Below are 19,528 nucleotides of genomic sequence, written 5' to 3'. Positions count from 1 at the left end.
CTGGATTTGGTTTCCAGCAGTGACCAACCAGCTGCTTCTGGAAGCTTCCAAGCAAAGCAGGTGATGAGTCATAGTTTGTATCTTGTACTCAGAAGTATAGGGTGTCCACTTACAGACACTTTCTGTATAGCTGTAATGGCAAGTAACACACAAATTGTCTCATTCTGCTCTTAAGTCATCTGAGCTAGTAAAGGACCCCTGACACTTAAGTCCAGCCGCGGATAACTCTGGGGTTGTGGCGCTCATCTCGCGTTACTGGCCAAGAGACTCAATGTTTGTCCACAGACAGTTTTTCTGGGTCATGTCGCCAGCATGACTAAGCCGCTTCTGGCGAAACCAGAGCAGCGCATGGAAATGGCGTTTACCTTCCCACTGGAACGGTACCTATTTATCTAATTGCACTTTGACGTGCTTTTGAACTGCTAGGCTGACAGGAGCTGGGACTGAGCTTACCCCGTGGGGATTCAAACCATCGACCTTCCGATCAGCAAGCCCTAGGCTCAGTGGTTTAGACCACAATGCCACCTGCGTCCCATCTAAGCTAGTAGTCCTCTTCATAACTTATGGCAGTGAATTCCACAAGTTTATTTTGCTATGTGAAGTACTTCCTTTGGCCTTCTGTGAATTTAATGCAGATCTGTTCCTGTAGAGGAATGTCCAAGTTCTACTGTAACGGCATTTATGTTATCAGTCCATCCACATTACATATGTTAATAAACAGATGCAAAGGCAGCTCATACAGATACTACTTAAAATCTAATCTCTCGGGCCTTTGCTTACATGGAAGGTTCTCTTATCTCTTGCTGATTTTAGCTACCCCCTTATAAATTATTATTTGCAAATGTGACAAGGAAAGGAAAAAAAGATAAAAGCAAACAAGGTAAATTAAAGTTGAAGAAAGAAGAGGAAAAATTAGTATACAAATAATACTAATATCAACGGTAGATCACCATTGGTACACAAATCTTAAACATACAAGTTAATACATACGGTAAGTGCTCCAGATAGCCACACAAAGTTGGGGCAGTGAGATCTTAAGACCATTTTGTAATAGACCCATGTCTAATTCTTCCAACTCCACCATAAACTGGGGCAAGCAATATTCGAAGCAGCCACACCATACTTTATATTAAAAAAAAGGAACTGCCAGGCGTTCCCTAACACGGAATATGCCTCCCCTAACCCCACTGCAACAATGGAAGCTATTTACAGTAAGAATTTTGCCGAGACCCCTCAAAACTTCTTCGGGAGTTGCTGCCAATAGGGACAATAGTATACTGGGGAGTTAACGCTTATGGGGAGCTAGGGCTGCAGTGCAGCCTCCCAAGCAGCAGGGGCCGCTGCGACCCCGACCGTGCACCAGTCCAGTCGCGGGCGAACCGGAAGGGGGCCGGGGCGCCGGAGGTGAGGTTGAGTTGGGGGCGGGCCTGAGGGCGGGACCTCTCCGCTCCCTTTATTACGGTCCTGGGGCAGCTGCCTCCCTTTCGCCTGCGGGTTGCAGCTGCTTCTCTCGAGGGTGCCGCTTCCCTGCGCGGGACCTTCTCCACGATGGCCGAGGAGGATCCTTTCTGCCGCTACCGCTCCCCTCTCGTCTCGCGCTACGCCAGCCCCGACATGGCTTTTAACTTCAGCGAGAGGAAGAAGTTCAGCACCTGGCGGCGCCTCTGGCTTTACCTGGCCAAGGCTGAGAAGGTGGGCGCGCGCGGGTTCGTGGCTGTGCCAGACCAGCTCATTAAGTCGAAAGGCCCCTGTCCACCCCCACCCCCAATGCAATGGGGGTTGTGGCATTTGCAGTTTTACTGACCCTGCCACACACACACACACACACACACACACACACACACAGAGGTAGCAGACCTCCTTCTGCGCAAAAGGTGAAGGGGCAACATGCCTGTTCTGTTTGACGCCACTGTTTGCATACCTACAGGTCCTTTATACTTCTCTGTGTGTGTGTACATCTGCCCACTGAAGCTGAATGGTAAGCAGCCAAGATTAATCCCCACCCCCTGCCCCTACTCAGTACCTTGGATTACAGACGTTTCAGGTTACAGACTCCGCTAACCAAGAAATAGTACTTCGGCTTAAGAACTTTGCTTCAGGATGAGAACAGAAATCGGGCAGCGGCAGCGAGAGGCCCCATTAGCTAAAGTGGAACCTCAGGTTAAGAACAGTTTCACGATACGAACAGACCTCCAGAACGAATTAAGTTCTTAACCCGAGGTACCACAGTACTTAGTTAAACTAGGGAATTTGCTGCTACAAGAAGGTTGTGATGGCTGCCACTTTAGGCGGCTTTAAAAGGGGATTTTACCCATTGGTGAGGGTTATGGCTGTCTGTGTATTCAGATGATATTGGATGTCTTGTGGCCTGAAGGATCCAATCGGACATAGCACAGCTTCGAATATTGATCCCCGGGAAATGAGAGCAAGGTGTTGTTATGCTTGCAACTTGTTTGTAGGCATCCCAAAGACATCGGGTTGGCTTCTCCAAATTGTGTTTTGTTAATAATGCTTTATATAAGTTTTTGATACTGTTGCACAGTTGTAAGGCTATATTGTGCTTAGCAGCAACGGTTATTCAGAAACAAAATAAAAGGAGCATCACCACTTAGAGAGAACTGTGATCAAGCAGTATACAAATTGCAGAAGTAAAATCGTTGCACTCTACTTCTAAATTTGAATTTTTTTTAGTTTTTGCAACAGTGTAATGTTTGGTACTTATGTCTAGTAAATGTGTTGTGGTTCTTCATTTCTCAGCAGATTCTAGGAGCCTGTTCACCTGGAAAAGGTATTTGGCTGAGAATTCCAATGTAACTTTTGTCATAGGCATCTGCTCATACTGCAAGTGTCCATTGTTGCATCAGGATCCTTATGCAGAGTTACATTTTTGCTATTCTCATCTGATTACAACAATATGACAATGGACATTTGCTAAAATGGTTTCTAGAAACGTACTCAGAAACATACTGTCTCTGATGATGGAGGCAGAACATATTCATTGAGGCTAGTAGCTATTGATAGCCTTTACCTCTATGAATTTGTCTAATCCTCTTTTTAAAGCCACCCAAAGACTCTTCTCTTCTGATTACCATTCTCGAGTTCACTGCAGAGGTGGTATGTTGTAAGTGTGTGCATTTCAATGCAATTTATCAGTCACCAAGGGGATGGAAGCAATATTCCGAACATGTTGGTTGCACAAACCTCTGTACGTCACTCTAAACCATACAGAAGATACAAGGTTGTTTGCATAGCCGTAGGTAACATTTCATATGCCCCATCAGCCTAGAGGGGATTGACCCTGACTATCAAGCAATAGCACTTTATCTCATGTGTATTATACCTCACAAAGTGATTTTGTCAATCAAGAATAAACAAAGAGGATTTTAGCTTCTGATCCAAATGTTAAACTATTACAACTATTAGTGGGATTCACTTACCCTCAAAAAATCTTTAAACGGTACCATGTGGTCTTTAAAGTATCCTGGATCCAAGTTTTTTGGAACTTTCTAGATCTTTTTTTATTTATTTTTATTTATTTCTGACAACCCAGAAGTATTAATAGCAGGGTGCTACTTTGTACCATAAAGAAACAAAGAAAGAAAAAGAAATTGTAACACACCAATATACATTCAGGTATCCATGTTTCCCAGGCTACCATGGGTGGTGACTATTGCATGTACAGTCAAAGCATAAGAAATAAAATCCTGCCAAATGATGTAGAAGTGTTCTGGGTTCTCCCATTACTCTGGAGTCACACAATAACCAAAAGACCTTAAGTTCTTATATCACGAAGACCAATGTAGAATTTTTCTAAGCTTTCCATAGCTATAGATAGTTGAAATCCTAGCAGCAGCTAGGATCCATGTCAAAAATTCTTTAGTGTGACAAGCTTTCCTATTATCAGTCCACAAATTCAGTAGTGACAGTTGTGGATAAGCCTGAGCAGATGATTTAATTATTTTAAGTATTTCTTTATAAACTTGGGATCTGAATTATGAGAGCAGAGGGCATTCCCACCAAAGATAGAAAAATATTCCCCGGAACCCACAGGCCTGCCAGCAATCCTGTATTGATTGCGGTATAATATGAGACATCTGCACAGGTGTACTATTCCATCTGTGCACAACTTTGAGCATTCCTTCACAAATAATGGAACAGATTTGTGAGGCTTAGCTGACCACAGTGATTTCCATTCAAATTCCTCTTTTTGAACATTTAGATCTTTCTCCTAGTAAAGTATAAAGCGAACCAAGGGACTAGTGGTGTGCTCTGAAAGCTCTGCATAAATAATAGAGACCAGTTCTTTATCTCTAATAATAGAGACCAGGATTGTGTTGATATATAATCAGCACAATAACTTTGAACCTGGCCCAGGAACATGTGGGAAGCCAGTGCAGATGTTTCAACAAGGGTTGTCATTTGCTGAAGTACAAGATATAGTAGCTATGAAGTTATGCCATATAAAGTTTTAGAGTGTGTGATTTACAACAAAGGGCTCATCTATGCTTCTCTCCACTTTTCTATTATTATTTTTTAATTTTTTTTATTAATTTTGTATATCACCCTTCATCTGTAGATCTCAGGATGGTTTACAACATAAATTATGACATAAAAGACACAAAATACATAATAAAAATAGGAACAAAAACCCCCAAATATTCCCCCTTGCAGAAAAAGGGCATTGGATTTCAAGGCAAAGTTCTCTGTCCAAGCACTCCCCCCATGCCACTTTCTCTGTGAAAACCAAATATTTATCACTACATAAGAGCAAACGGCAAATGGGTGAGGGTCTCTAGATCATCTTATGATTATTTTATTATATAGCAGCGTACATATTGCTTTACCAAGTCACATATGCAAAAGATAGTTCTCCTATCTAAACAGAACCATGTTTTCGGAAAGCATGGCAGATGTTGTTGTAACATAACTTGTGCTTTAATGTGAGTTGGGGAGCCTGTTATTTTTATCCGTATGTTCACATTCCTGAGGAGTTACAACTCTGGCCTTGATCTTCAGCTGGAAATGGAGAGACAGACAGACAGCACCTGTTCGTTTCAACAGGGTTCTGTCAGATTGCTACTAACAATCCCCAATAGACCTCCCTTCAGTCCGACATGGGATATGACTAGATTTCTAGTTGTAGGGGATTCAGTGTAGTGAAGAGTGTGTAACATTTATGTGTTGTTTGCCTTTGTTTTTATATAAGCAACATCCCTGCTTGTTTTTTAATTTAAATTGCATTCAGTGGGAACAGCAGCAGAAGGTAAACGAGGAGCTTAAGATTCTGCAGGCAGGTTAGGATAATAGATGTGATGTTACATATAAATCATGGAAAGGCAAAGCACAACTTTATTTTTCCTCTGAAAAATTGAAAAAGGTGTAAAAAGACGGTTATGGAGACTTTAGTCGATTACAGTAAATTCTGGGTAGTGTTTTCAGAAAGCCTAGCAGAGTCAAGTACAATGGCTTCCTTTAGAACTCTGAAAAAAATCCTTTGTACTGTAGGTAGAGCATTGTAGTGCCTTTTCATACAACTGGGTTGACATTCAAGTTTGAGGCAACTTCAGTCTATTTAGTCTGCTGTCTCTTTCCATTTTTAAAGCTATTTGGGACACGTACTGTCAGAGACAAAACTGAAGTAACTGCTTGAATATCGAAGGTAGAAAATGAAATGAACTCTATAGTAAATCAGCCAAATTCAAAAAGAGAAATTACACAGTTCTTTTACGTTTTTATTTAAATCAAATTGTTGTGATCTATAAGAGTAACATTTTTTCTAATATTAATTGCAGTGAAGTGTTCCTTTAAAATTAACTCATTCAGAACGGTAATAACCTTGGGACTTTGGATTTTAACCTCAGTAGTTAAAAGCTAATCTTGCATAAACTGGGCTTTGTGTCACCCATCCCTGATTCTGAAAGTTGCATAAGAATAAGATCCCAGTCGATTGTGTAAATTCAGTGATCTTACTAGTGGGGGTGTCCTTGAATAGGGGGTCATGTGTTAGTTAACTTCAGGTTTTTCCCTCCTTGCAGTCACTGGGTCTACCCATCACAGATGAGCAAATACAGGAAATGGAAGCAAAACTGGACAGCATAGATTTCAAGATGGCAGCTGAGGAGGAGAAGCGGTTACGTCACGATGTAATGGCCCATGTGCATACATTTGCCCACTGTTGTCCAAAGGCTGCAGGAATAATTCACCTTGGAGCAACTTCCTGCTACGTGGGAGATAATACGGTAAAACAACGTTATGAAATTGTTCTCCATAAGCTGGACTGAATCACTATACAGTGGTACCTCGAGTTACAAACGCCTCAGGTTACAAACGCTTCAGGTTACAAACTCCGCTAAGCTGTATGAGTTACCTCGAGTTGAGAATTTTGCCCCAGGATGAGAACGAAATTCGTGTGCCAGCGGCAGCAAGAGGTCCCATTAGCGAAAGCACACCTCTAGTTAAGAACAGTTTCAGGTTAAGAGCGGACCTCTGGAACGAATTAAGTTTGTAACTAGAGGTACCACTGTAATGGTGCTTTTCTATCCCTGCTTTACTATCTGAAATACCAAGCTTGTAAAGTATCAGCAATATTTTTTCTTTATTAAAAAGACAAAGATAAGTATTGTATAGCTAAAAATTCAAAACCCAGTAATGTTCTGAGTGAGATAACCCCGCCTCTCTCGTCTCTTCATTTTCACCCTCTTTGGTGGCACAGAAGTAATGCTGATCCCTTTGAGGCACAAGTGAATTTGAGAGTGACCAAAATAAATGCTTGTGCACAGTAGACTACTTGATTCCTTGATACACAAAGAGAATGTTAGTCATACCCATTTGTCTTTATGGAAATTGCAAATTACCCTGAAAGGAGAGTGTAGATAAGCACATGACTATTGAATAGAATTGTGACTGACTGACTGTTTTATTCCTTTTTCTGTTAGGACTTGATAGTTCTCCGGGATGGATTCAACCTGCTTCTTCCCAAGGTGAGACGCAGTTTTTAAGAGTTGGGTGCAATTGATTCCAATTGGCTGTCTGCCAGAGTTAACTAGAAACAATTAGGAGCTGGCAATGCACTGAGAAAAAGGTACCGTATTTTTCGCCCTATAGGACGCACCGGCCCATAGGACGCACCTAGGTTTTTTTTTGGGGGGGGGAATCAAGGAAAAACATTTTATTTCCCCCCCAGATTTGCTCAGCCATCCCCAAGCTAGAAGAGGGAGACGGAGCGCTCCGTCTCCATCTTCTGCCTTCAGGGACAGCCTCTCTAGCCTCCGTGGGGCAGCGGCTTGCCCCGCTGTCCCCCGAGCTTGTGGGGCTGGCGAAGGGGAGAAGCAAGCTTGCTTCTCCCCCCCGCCAGCCTCCAGACCAGGTCCGGGAATAGTGGGGTGGCGGTGCTCCGCCTCCCCGCTATCCCCTGAGCTTGTGGGACTGGCGGGGGGGGGGGAGAAGCAAGCTTGCTTCTCCCCCCCGCCAGCCTCCCCCCCGCCAGCCTCCAGATCAGGTCGGGGAATAGCGGGGTGGCGGCGCTGCGCCTCCCAGCTGTCCCCCGAGCTTGTGGGCTGCAGGCTGCTGCCCGCAAGCCTTGCGAGCCCGCGGGACATCCCGCCAGGCTTGCAAGACTTGCAGATAGCTTCCTGAAGCCTGGAGAGCGATTCCAGTTGTGTTCATACAGAGTTCATAAAATAACATGAATTGATTTTATGTACTGTATATGCTGTTGTTTTAAACATATATATATATATATATATAGTTTTCATGTATTCAGTTGTATTAACTGTTTTATATATGTTCTGTTACAAATCCCTCACTCTGCAAGGGTCACACCTAAATGAAATAACTAATAGTAGTAGTAGTAGTAGTAATATAGAGGCATCATATTAAGTTATATATTTTTCTCTCTAAGCATTTTACAATTCTTCTTGGAGAATGATTCAGACTTGACTATCAGATTCTTGAAGAACCTTGTACAGTGGTGCCCCGCAAGACGAACGCCTCGCAAGACGAAAAACCCGCTAGACGAAAGGGTTTTCCGTTTTGGAGGCGCTTCACAAAACGAATTTCCCTATGGGGTTGCTTCGCAAGACGAAAAAAATCTTGCATCCCCCCGCGGGTTTTTTTCCGCTTTTTCCGCCCTTTTCTTAAGCCGCTAAGCCGCTTATCAGCTGTTCCGCTGATAAGCCGCTTAACAGCTGATCGCTGGAAGCCGCTTGACAGCTGTAGCGCTAATCCGCTAAGCTGTCAATGGGCTTGCTTCGCAAGACGAAAAAATCGCTAGACGAAGGGAATCGCGGAACGGATTAATTTCGTCTTGCGAAGCACCACTGTATTCTGCCCTACCCTTCTTGAAAGCAGAAGTGGATAAAAATGTAAATAATTATTTTGTGACTTCCTTTGTGTTTTCCTTCTTTCATTCAATCTTGCTAGCTTGCCAGGGTGATCAGCCGTCTTGCAGATTTTGCTGAGAAGTATGCTGACTTGCCCACCTTGGGCTTCACTCACTACCAGTAAGTAATTCATACAAATACTCATTTAATTCTGTGGATGCTGCTCCCACTTCTACCCCATTTCTTTTATTCACCCTTAGATCAGCAGCCTTTAATTGCTACTGTGCAAGATTAAACTCCAGAAAACTAAATGAATTACGGCTATAAGATTCTGAAAGAAACTGTGATAGAAATGCTTGCAAAGCATCAAGTGCAAACACTGTCTAGTGACATGAATGAAGCTGTACAGGCTTATTCTTGAGTCATATTCTGTCTTCTTTTAGGCCTGCCCAGCTGACTACTGTTGGTAAACGCTGTTGTCTGTGGATCCAAGATCTCTGCATGGACCTCCACAATCTTGAGCGGGCACGAGATGAGTTGAGATTTCGCGGTGTGAAAGGCACCACTGGTACACAGGCCAGCTTCTTGCAGCTCTTTGAAGGAGATCATGATAAAGTACGTATCCCCAGCAAGTGTCAGTTTTGAATTGCAATTAGTTTGGGAACACTTGACTGTTATATTATGTGGTGGTAATCACAGGCTGCCATTCAGCATAAACATCCTGAGCAGTAGTGGAAGAAATTATTGAAACAGCATCTAAAAACAACAAAATCCCACAGCAAAACCAGTAAAAAAATAGTTCTAAATCAGCAGTCAGAATATCCATAAAGTGCATCAAGAAACTAGCAAAGTTGCTTCCTGGGACATTTCACTCTAGGGCTTTTGCCAATATGAAATTTGCATGAGACCTACGGAAGAATTTTTATTTCTGTGGGAAGCAGACAGCAGATTGAGCATAGGGCAATATAGTGATTGCATCAGCAAAACACCTATAGTGCTCAGAATGGTGCAAGAGGCACAATCATTCCCACTTCAGCCACTGCATTCTGAGTGAGGTTCCTATCATATTTTTCCCCTGAGGTGGAGGAGCTGGACAGGCTGGTGACTGCAATGGCGGGATTTAAGCGGTATGTAAAAAAACAAAAAACCCTCTCCTTCCTTGCCTTTACTGCTTTAAGAGCACAGAAATCTGCCTTTATACTGAGTCAGACCACTGGTGTTGTCTTACATTTAGTACTGTCATATCTGGACTAAGTGACTGGCAGCATGGTTTTCCAGAGCTTCCAGCCTTACTTGGAGATATCATTGATTGAAGCTGTGATCTTATATGTGCAAAGCCTGCCATTAAACTGAGGCCCTTCCACATTCTTAAGATGAGCACCTCTGGACCTATGTATAAATTCGGATTCTGCTCTGCAATTAACATCCCCGCTGTTGCTGCTAACTGCTAGGACCTATTAGGGGAAAGGTTGTGCTTACATAATCTACTCCATGATGTAGGTTTGTAATGGAACTTCCTCCCATCTTAGTCCTTTGCAGTTTTGCTCTTCTCCATGTGAATGCATGTTTCCCTTTTTTTTGCTACCCCTACTGCATGTTAAACTGAATTGTACAGTCACACAAAGAATTTCTCTAGATTGTTTCAAACGAATACTGTACCTTCACTGGATCAGGAAGCAGATATAAAATGAGGGAGAAGGAACCAGTTGATGTTGTGTGATATTCATTCGTTGTTGCATGCTCTCTCAATCTCATTTATAGGCTCTGTTAAACTTCATGATCTTTGTGTTTGGTTTCAGCGCTTACATCGTCACAGGGCAGACATACAGTCGCAAAGTGGATATTGAAGTTCTTTCTGTTTTGGCCAGTCTAGGGGCATCTGTACATAAGGTAAGAACTACTTCAAATTCTATATTCAAAGGCACCACTGAGAATTGGGGCTCAATTGGATGCCTTCTTGAATTGCACAGCCACATAAATTTTTTCTTTAGAGATTTCAAGCTTTTAGAAACTGTGGTCACATTCTGATGTTTTGCTTTTCTCCTGTGTTTAACACAGATTTCTGTAGTATAACTGATATCTAGGAGATATCCTAGATCTATTGAATTATAGATGGCTGAAAAAGTGAAAGCAAGCCAGTCCACCATTCCTGCTGCTGTGCCTGCACTGCCTTGCCTCTCTCTGCCAGTAAGCAGAAACAATGCACAGTGTTCGGAAGTTGAGAGAGTGACTCAGGGGGGCAGACATCTGGGAAAAAAGACTTTGGCAATCCCACCCACCAGTGAACCCAATGTGTTTTCACTACATGTGATTTTGGCTTTATGTGCTATCCCCAGAATGTAACCCCACCATAAGTTGAGTGTCACGTGTATAATAGGCTTGAATTCAAATCTATATTTTGGGCTGGGGAATATGTTTATATTCAGAATTTCTCCTATTTCCTTTAAAATAAGATGGTGAATTTTTTTATACTATTTCTTTGTATCATAGACTCAGTGCTAATTATAAAATCTTGCATGCAGTAAGTCTGTGCCTGCATCTGAACTGAATTAATCTCTTTTTCTCCCCAGTGGTTAGTAAAACGAACCAGCTCCAAGATTTCTGATGGATATTAATGCTGCCCAGAAATAGTGTCTGAACTAATTAGAGTTGTTTTTCTCCAGATATGTACTGATATTCGCCTTCTGGCCAACCTCAAAGAATTAGAGGAACCTTTTGAGAAAGACCAAATTGGTAAGCAATGGCTGTAGAAACAGAATTTTGTTGTTTTAAATTAACTTGTATTGATCGCCCTTTTGAAGTTGAATGATTGAAATTAGAATGAAAATGGAATATGTGTAAACATGTCTCAGAGTGGATCAGCTGGTACATTTACATCCCATTTTTATGTACAAGACAGTTAAGGAGTGCATGCATGCATACAGTTACCAGCAAATTAAATTTCTGAAGCTACTGCTTTGCTAGCTATCCAACAAGTTGCTGTAAGGAGTCTGAAACTGTGACTCCTCTGAGAAAGTGAGATAATGGGCTGCTTTAGATGTAATTCCAAACCATGCCCTAATGCTATGAAACTGAACAATTAAGGAACCTTGGCTTCACACACTACTCTCTGTCTTTGCATGCAGTGATTCCTCATTGCTTGTTCTGAGGCAAAGTGGAAATCTATATTTTGCACTTGTGTTTCAAACAAAGAATTAAAACCATAGTTTGATCCTGGTTTCCAGTCATTGTTTGCAGGCAAAGTACAAGCCACAGTTTGTCTCAAGACTTGTTCTCTGGAGGGCCCCAGACTGAAATACAGTGGTACCTCCACTAACCCAAAAATAGTACCTCGGGTTAAGAACTTTGCTTCAGGATGAGAACAGAAATCGCACGGCAACAGCACGGGGGCAGCGGGAAGCCCCATTAGCTAAAGTGGTGCTTCAGGTTAAGAACAGTTTCAGGTTAAGAACGGACCTCTGGAACGAATTAAGTTCTTAACCCGAGGTACCACTGTACTAAGGTCTTTTCAACCCCTAACTGACTTTTCTTTTGTTTTCAATACAGCTTTTAAAAAAAATGTGATTAATTTATGTAATATATGGTATAATTGATATAATTTTCGCCACAGTTTACTTTCAGTCTCCTTCGTGATTCTATCTAGTTGGACTGTGCTTTATTGCTTAATTTTTGCCTTGTTCTTGGTACTATTTTGTATCACTTTAATAAAAATCCAAACTGCGGGAGGCAGTGGAAGACAGGAGTGCCTGGCGTGCTCTGGTCCATGGGGTCACGAAGAGTCGGACACGACTAAATGACTAAACAACAACAACAATAAAAATCCCAATAAAAATTATTGCAACCTCCTCCCAGAAACTACTACTATTATTTTATTGAATTTATATACTGTCCTATACCTGGAGGTCTCAGGGTGGAAACTATGGTTTATTCAAACTAAAATCAGTGTCAACAAGTCAGATTCAAACGATAGTTTCAGATCCCAATTTGCTAGTTAACCTTGGGTAGAACAAACCACAGGTCCCCAAGTTTGAATATAATGTGAAATTCTGGTTTGTTTTAAAGCGAGAGTATGAGTTTTCACTCTTTTCCCTTCTGTGCAAGAGGGGGTAGTGTGCAGGCCAAAAACTCACTGCAATCTGTTCCCAGTCTACATTGGGGTAGGAAACCTCTGGGCCCCATGATGTTGGTGGACTTCCATCTCCCACCATCCTTGGCCATGCTTAGGTTGATGGGAGTTGCCCAAAACATCTAGAGGGCCATAGGCTCCCCATGCCTAGCCTTAAGGATAGTAATTTTGGTACAAAAACAGCTGCTAAATTTAACTAAGCTTTAGAAGTAGCGTAGCTATGTTGTGCTCTGTCCAACTTACCCCATGGGCCACTAACAGGTGGGAGGCCACCCCTTTTGTCGTCTGATGTCACCATGAAGTTAGCCAACCTATTTTCCTTTGCACCCCAACTTGAACACCTGAATCTATACATTTTTGTGTGCAAGCTCTGCTCTCTGTTCAAAATTATTGGTACAGTGGTACCTCGGGTTAAGAACTTAATTCATTCTGGAGGTCTGTTCTTAACCTGAAACCATTCTTAACCAGAAGCACCACTTTAGCTAATGGGGCCTCCTGCTGTTGCCGCGCCGCCGGAGCGTGATTTCTGTTCTCATCCTGAAGCAAAGCTCTTAACCCGAGGTAATATTTCTGGGTTAGCGGAGTCTATAACCTGAAGCGTCTGTAACCTGAAGCGTATGTAACCCAAGGTACCACTGTATTGTTGAGGATTGTGTTTGCTGATAACCGGAGCAACTTTTGTAGATGGTGAAAGAACTTTAGAAAGGCACACTATGTTTAACATTCTTGTTTTTTATTCTTTCTCCTTCTTATTTGCACATTCTTCCTTCTCCTGTTGCCCATTCCCCTCACCCCTCCCATTGTACAGGTTCAAGCGCTATGGCTTATAAACGGAATCCCATGCGTTCAGAGCGATGTTGCAGTTTAGCTCGTCATCTTATGATTTTGATCCAGGACCCCCTTCAGACAGCATCTGTGCAGTGGTTTGAGCGCACTTTAGATGATAGTGCAAACAGGTACATTCCTGATTCTTGTCGCTAGGTCATGAAGCAGAGAGATTATTTCTTTGTTTTCAAAATACATTTAGAAACTAACGGATCTTTCTATGATATTGTGAACTCCACCCAAAATATTAAACATAGTTACTTGGAAGTGAACCTCTGTGATTTCAGTGGAACCCTTTTTAACAAGTATAAAATGTACAAGGCCACCATTGAAGGATGTGATTTCTGAAAGCTAAGCTGGAGGTGCAGAGGATTCTTGCTCATTTTGCCCCCATTGGATTCATGTGTGACTCAGAACTTGGATTTGTGGATTAAGACACATAATCAATGAACAAATCCATGCCTGCTTCTGTACTGTACTTAGGAGTTTTAACGTTTCTTTAAAACTTGACCACCTACTTAGAGCAGCCAATGTCTCCTCCAAGGCTACACAGTAAAGAATGTGTTTTAAAACGCTCCCAGAAAGCACCTGTATATCACAACATGCAGAATTGTACAAAGAAAAAGATGGCTGTTCCCATGCAACGGAGGAAGTATTCAGTAGCTGTAAAATGTTGACAAAAGGGGCAGCCCTTGGACCATCTCATAAGCAGTTCTTTAGTAAAACGGGGCAGATTTTTAAAATTAAAAACATCTGTCTATAAACTGGATGGCATGGAGTTAGTTTTGTGAATACACGAAACTGACACAGGACAGAACTTGGATCTCAATATCATACACGAAACTGACACAGGACAGAATCCACCCCAACAAAATGTTCCTTAAAACACTGCCTAGTGTGGAAAATAGGAAGAGTAAGCAAATTAATGAGGAATGAAAAAATAGTACTGAACTGTTTAAAAAGTCCTTTCTGTGGGAATGCTGCAACTTCTCCCTCCCTCCAATTCTGGTACTCTTGTGACTTTTTCCACAGGCGTGTGTGTTTACCCGAAGCCTTCCTCACTGCTGACATAATACTTAGCACCCTGCAAAATATCTCTGAGGGTCTTGTGGTATATCCCAAGGTAAGAAGACTCAGAGGAAGTGTGAGCAGTCTTTTTCTCCTGTATTGGTGGTTTTCAAACTGTTTTCTGGAAAAAGCCTGGGATCCCTTGGAAGCTTTTCAGGGTGTTGTCACCTGAAACACAGCTTGCTTCCTGTCTTCCCTTCATAGCCACTGTGAGTTGAATATGTATTTTTAATACACACTCAGCACAGGGGTGCCGTCAAGGACCAACAACCCTAGCCACAACTCCACATAACTAAGCATGGAGACACACACACACAAACGAGCAGGGCTTCCTTTGCAGACATGTGATGAGTACTTTAAAGACAGAAAATTTCAAAAACTCTGCCATAAATCAGCACCCACTTCCAGCCCTAGGCATGTATAAGGAAGGAAATAGCTCAGCTGTTAGAGCATGAGACTAAGCTTGGGGTCATGGGTTCGAGCCCCACGTTGGGCAAAAGTTTCCTGCGTTGCAGGGGGTTGGACTAGATGGCCCTTGTGTTCCCTTCCAATTCTCCAGTTCTATATTCTAAGCTTTTAAAAACAATCTGATTCATGTCAACTGTTAAATTCATTTAGCTGCGTAGTGGGGTTTTTACAGATGGTTAGGTCACAGTCACTATGAAGCAGATACCCAGTGCAGGTCCAATCTAATGAATGCTGGGCACATTTTTTGTTGTTTTTTTAATGTGTTTTTATTAAAGATTTTCTTGATTTACAAAGGTATGTGCAATGTCTCTCTCTCATTTTTTTTCCACGTAACACTTTTTAAAAAACAAAAAAACCCAAAAACAAATTGGTTTCATTTGTTGAGACATTGCTGGGCACAGTTAAGTATGGGAACCTCTATCCAAGGAATTAAGATAGCAGTTTCTGGACTTTATAAGAAGAACCCATCCCCTGAATAGTTTTTACTTCTCTTGTAATATTGAAGAAAAAAGTCATTTAACACATAACTGTTTAAATTAATAAATGCATGTGTGGCATTTTATAAGGTAAGAGCAGGCATGCAACTCCCTGAAGTATGGTGGTGAGACAAAACTGACAACTTGAAGCATTTTTAAAATTTATTAGCTGGCTTGCTCCACAGGAGTGCGGCGAAGTTGTTTTGACTTCCTGTTTTAACATTAAATCTGTGTGCATCTGTAAGGAGACAGTATTTCTTTTCTTCAATTTTAGTTAGGAATGAGCTATTATTATTCATGAGGTGTAGCAGAGTTTGGAATGATATAAAATTTGAGACTAGTGAAGGACATGCCATCTAGCAGTATAAACTGCTTTCTAAATGATGAATCTGTTTATCCTTATATCCCAGTCTTATCTATTCTGACTGGCAACAGTTCTTCAGGGACTTGGGCAGACGTCCTTCTAACGTGCTACTAATCTGGGACCTTCTCTATTCAAAGCGTGTTCTTTTATTGCCGAGCTGTTATCTCTCCCCTGAATAAATAAAATAATGAAGAGTAGCATAGAAACTGGATTTTCCAGTCCATTTTGTAAATACTGTACTTATATTTGATGTTTGATGTAGGTTATTGCAAGACATATTCAGCAAGAATTGCCTTTCATGTGTACAGAAAATATTATCATGGCTATGGTGAAAGCTGGGGGCAATCGCCAGGTATGTACCTAACTGTAGGCTCTCATTTACATGCCCTTAAAGGGACTTTTCATGCCAGGAAGTAGAGGGGTTGGAAGAAAGTTATGACACCAGTATCTTGAACTCTTTGCTGTTTCACAATCTAGCCCTATTGTTATGCACATCCTCTTTCTCTCATCATGTTGCATATTTCTAAATTTTACAAGTTCAGCTACCAGGGAAGGCATTAGTTTTGTTTTATCACCAGTTTTAGTGTCACTATATTAGTATTTAGAAAGCAAAGATGGAACGTTATGCTCCCTTGATGCATCTAGAACTGAGAAGTTATTGAGACAATATTCTGCAGTGATTGGCTACACAAAATATTCTACAAAGTACTGGAAGTTTCAGAAGAGGATGGAATTTTGCTATTTCTTATTGCAGTTTGTGTGTAATTAAAAAGAGAACTATTATGAATGGACTGAATGATAAAAAGACCCACTGAAGAGAGAATTCAGGCATTGCAACAGTTCTGTCACACACAGTTCAAATGTTGTTCATTTCCAGGTAGCCTAGCTCAGCCTCTTTTTGATGAGCTCCTGCATTCCATATTAGGACCAAGACCAATTCAGACTTTCTATGGCTTAAATACTAAGCAATTTCCCCCACTACGCTCTTTCCCCTCTTCCTCCCTGACTATATTGTGACATTTTGGTTGGCCTAATAGATACAGCCCTACAATGGATTTTGGATTTTTTATCGTGAGCCACAGCTACATTACTTTTTGTAAATCCTGTATATGATACTTAGGATGTTTACTGTGTTTGCTGATGGTTTGTAATGTGATGCTGACTTCTTTTTCACAGGATTGTCATGAGAAGATAAGGGTTCTGTCCCAGCAGGCAGCTGCTGTTGTGAAACAAGAAGGGGGTGATAATGACCTCCTTGAACGTATTCGTGCAGATCCTTATTTCAGGCCTATTCATGGAGAACTGGAATCTCTTTTGGAGCCCAAATCCTTTACTGGACGTGCTTCCCAGCAGGTAAGAACAGGAAAGTTCTTATGAGGTTGCCGTGGACTCTAGTCCACCTAAAGCTTTATGTTCTCTACCTGTGACTGTTTCTTTGTTTGTCTTTCTTTGTAACCTTTCTCACTCCATTTGGGGGGGGGGGAATCATCTATTACCCCTTGTTTTTGTTTCTTCTGCCATAAGCTGCAAATGAACCCCTTCCTTATTCTATTTAGACATTTCCTTCTTCCATTGCTACCCAACCTTCCTCTAACTACATATTCCTGACTTTTTATTTAATTGCCTGCCCCACCCTGTCTTACTGATTCAGTGCAGATTGTAGTCCAGTAGCCTGTATCAGCCAGTTCTTCATTTACCCGTTAAGCAAAGCTAGGCTTTTAACAAGAGCAGTCTGAGAAAGATTCTTGGCATATCTCCCATATCTGGAATAATTCACTTTCTGTACTTCTAACATTTCCTTTTCGTTGTTAATGGTGTGCTTTGGGTGGGGACAAATCTAGTCTTTGCCTTATCCGGTTCCTGCGTGTTCTGAGTTACAGGGAAGTGTGCAGAATAGAGTAATTGGTTAATATGCTAAGGCTAAACGAGTATTTGGTCCAAGTTATTTTTTAATGCCTTTTTCCTCCCTTCTTCCATAACAGGTAGCAAGATTCCTAAAAGAAGAGGTCCACCCCGTGCTTACCCCTTATAAGAGCAAGATGGATGTGACAATGGAGCTGTCTCTTTGAATTAGTATTCAATTAGTATTTCATTAGGGTATTTGTGGGGAAGATAATAAAATATATTTCAAAACAGACGTGATGTGTGAACTGAGTCTTAGAGGTTTCTGTGGCAAGTCTAGGAAATCTTAAGGACGTGTAACACTTCTGGGAGAAGGATATGCAGTTGAATTAAAGCTAAAACTTGTATTGCAGTTGTCATGGGGCGGGGAGTTGGAATTTGCAAAAGCAATTGTTGGTTGAAGTGGGAGATCTGTAGGATAAAGTGTAGAGTTTCTTGGTGTACAGTGTCTTCAGCTTCCTGGCTATAAAATGGGAGTGGCTGACATACAAAGAGATGAAACTATTGTATGGTTAGACCGAGCTGCTCTGAAATTATAGAGGTTGGTGCAACTTCAAAGAGTTCATGCACACAAACAAATATTAGACTCTTGTTATAAATCACTCATTTCATTCATGGTTGTTACATTGTTCCTGAGGCAGGAATTTTAGGAATTGTTTTAAGCACGGGGTTGGAATCAGAAAGCAAGGGGGAATTTTACTCCTAGGGTTGCATTGTTTAGTAGAAGAGGAATGAATGCCTCTTCTCTCTCAGATAGAAGGGAATTCCTGCTGGGATGTGCTGTATGGTTCCCACCTCTCAAAACAAGAAATAATTCATTTCCCCATGAGAACTGTTTTATACAGATTTAATCAATTGAGTTATTGATTCACACAATTATGTATTTTATTGAGTTCATTTTATAAGGGCCTGCAAGGGGCGCCAGAGTAGCCGGGAACTGCAGTAGTAACGCGAGAGATTTATAAGAAGCTTAGAGAAAGAAACTAGTCACGCTGCACAGCTGGTCTTGTTTATTTCCCTCTTTCTCCTTCATTTTACGCTTTGGGAGGAATAAAAGTACATCACATTTCCGGAGAGTCACAAGGTGTCTGTATTCATTTCAGCTTCGGCATTGGGCTTGGAAGGAGGTGGCGCCGAGGGCTCGGTTTAACCAGATTTAAGAACATAAAGAGAGCCCTGCTGTTTCAGACCAAAGACTTCTTTGGAACAGCATCATGCTTCCCTCACTGGCTGAGTAGTTGCCCCTGGGAAGCCCACAAGCAGGACATGAGCACAATAGTCCGCTTTCCTGCTCATGAGCCCCAGCAATTGTCAGGCAGGCTAGATTCCTGCGTTGTAAACAGATCCCCTCATCTTAAGATCCCATCACATGACACAAAAACTAAAGTTGTGGGAAACACTAGTATGCAATCTTGGACTATACAGAGAGTGGCTACATTGCAGGGCTGTTGTAAATCAGCAGGTCAGCCTCAGCACCACCTCCAACTTGCTATTTTAAGAGCATGCTGCATAACAGTGTGTGCTATGCCTCAGTCGCTGAGCTGCCCCAATTTGCAGCATGAGGATAAACAATAGTAGATCACATTGCAAGGGATGTGGAGAGCCACCCTCTCTCAGCAACCCGCTTGCAATATAGGGATTTGCATTTTCAGCCGTCTTTTTATAATCATAATAAAAAGTTTAATGCTGTTGTTGCTATTTATTTTTGAAACGCCTTTCATATGTGTGCATTCTACAACCATAAAGTAAAACAACTAAAATAAGTTTAATAACAATACAAATATCAACCTAAAGAAAAATTAACCCAGCTGGGAAAGCTTGTCCAAACAAGGGTGCCTTCCGTTGTTTTAGAAAACGAGAAGTAGCAGGCATGTCTCTTAGAGATGCTGTTTCAACAAGATGGACAGCCTCACTCAAAAGCCCTGATTTGGGGTGCAATGGAGCAGGCTTATATTTTAGCAAATCCAGGGAGAAAGCA

The 19,528-nt window shown here is 41.7% G+C and overlaps 1 protein-coding gene across 1 annotated transcript; it reads left to right on the top strand.

Moving 5' to 3' along the window:
• Positions 1 to 1,463: 1,463 nt before the first annotated feature.
• ADSL (adenylosuccinate lyase) lies at positions 1,464 to 17,785 on the top strand. Its single transcript, XM_081928346.1, has 13 exons — positions 1,464 to 1,692; positions 6,036 to 6,239; positions 6,936 to 6,980; positions 8,422 to 8,501; positions 8,765 to 8,936; positions 9,402 to 9,448; positions 10,121 to 10,211; positions 10,985 to 11,054; positions 13,256 to 13,403; positions 14,305 to 14,395; positions 15,911 to 16,000; positions 16,825 to 17,001; positions 17,631 to 17,785. The coding sequence occupies exons 1-13, from the start codon at positions 1,549 to 1,551 to the stop codon at positions 17,715 to 17,717; spliced, it is 1,446 nt and encodes a 481-aa protein (XP_081784472.1). The 5' UTR covers positions 1,464 to 1,548; the 3' UTR covers positions 17,718 to 17,785.
• Positions 17,786 to 19,528: the final 1,743 nt, after the last annotated feature.

This window comes from Podarcis melisellensis (assembly GCF_964234715.1).
Source record: "Podarcis melisellensis genome assembly, chromosome: 10".
Taxonomy (NCBI): domain Eukaryota; kingdom Metazoa; phylum Chordata; class Lepidosauria; order Squamata; family Lacertidae; genus Podarcis; species Podarcis melisellensis.
Note: the sequence above shows the minus strand (reverse complement) of the source record. Positions and strands in the feature narration are given on the sequence as shown.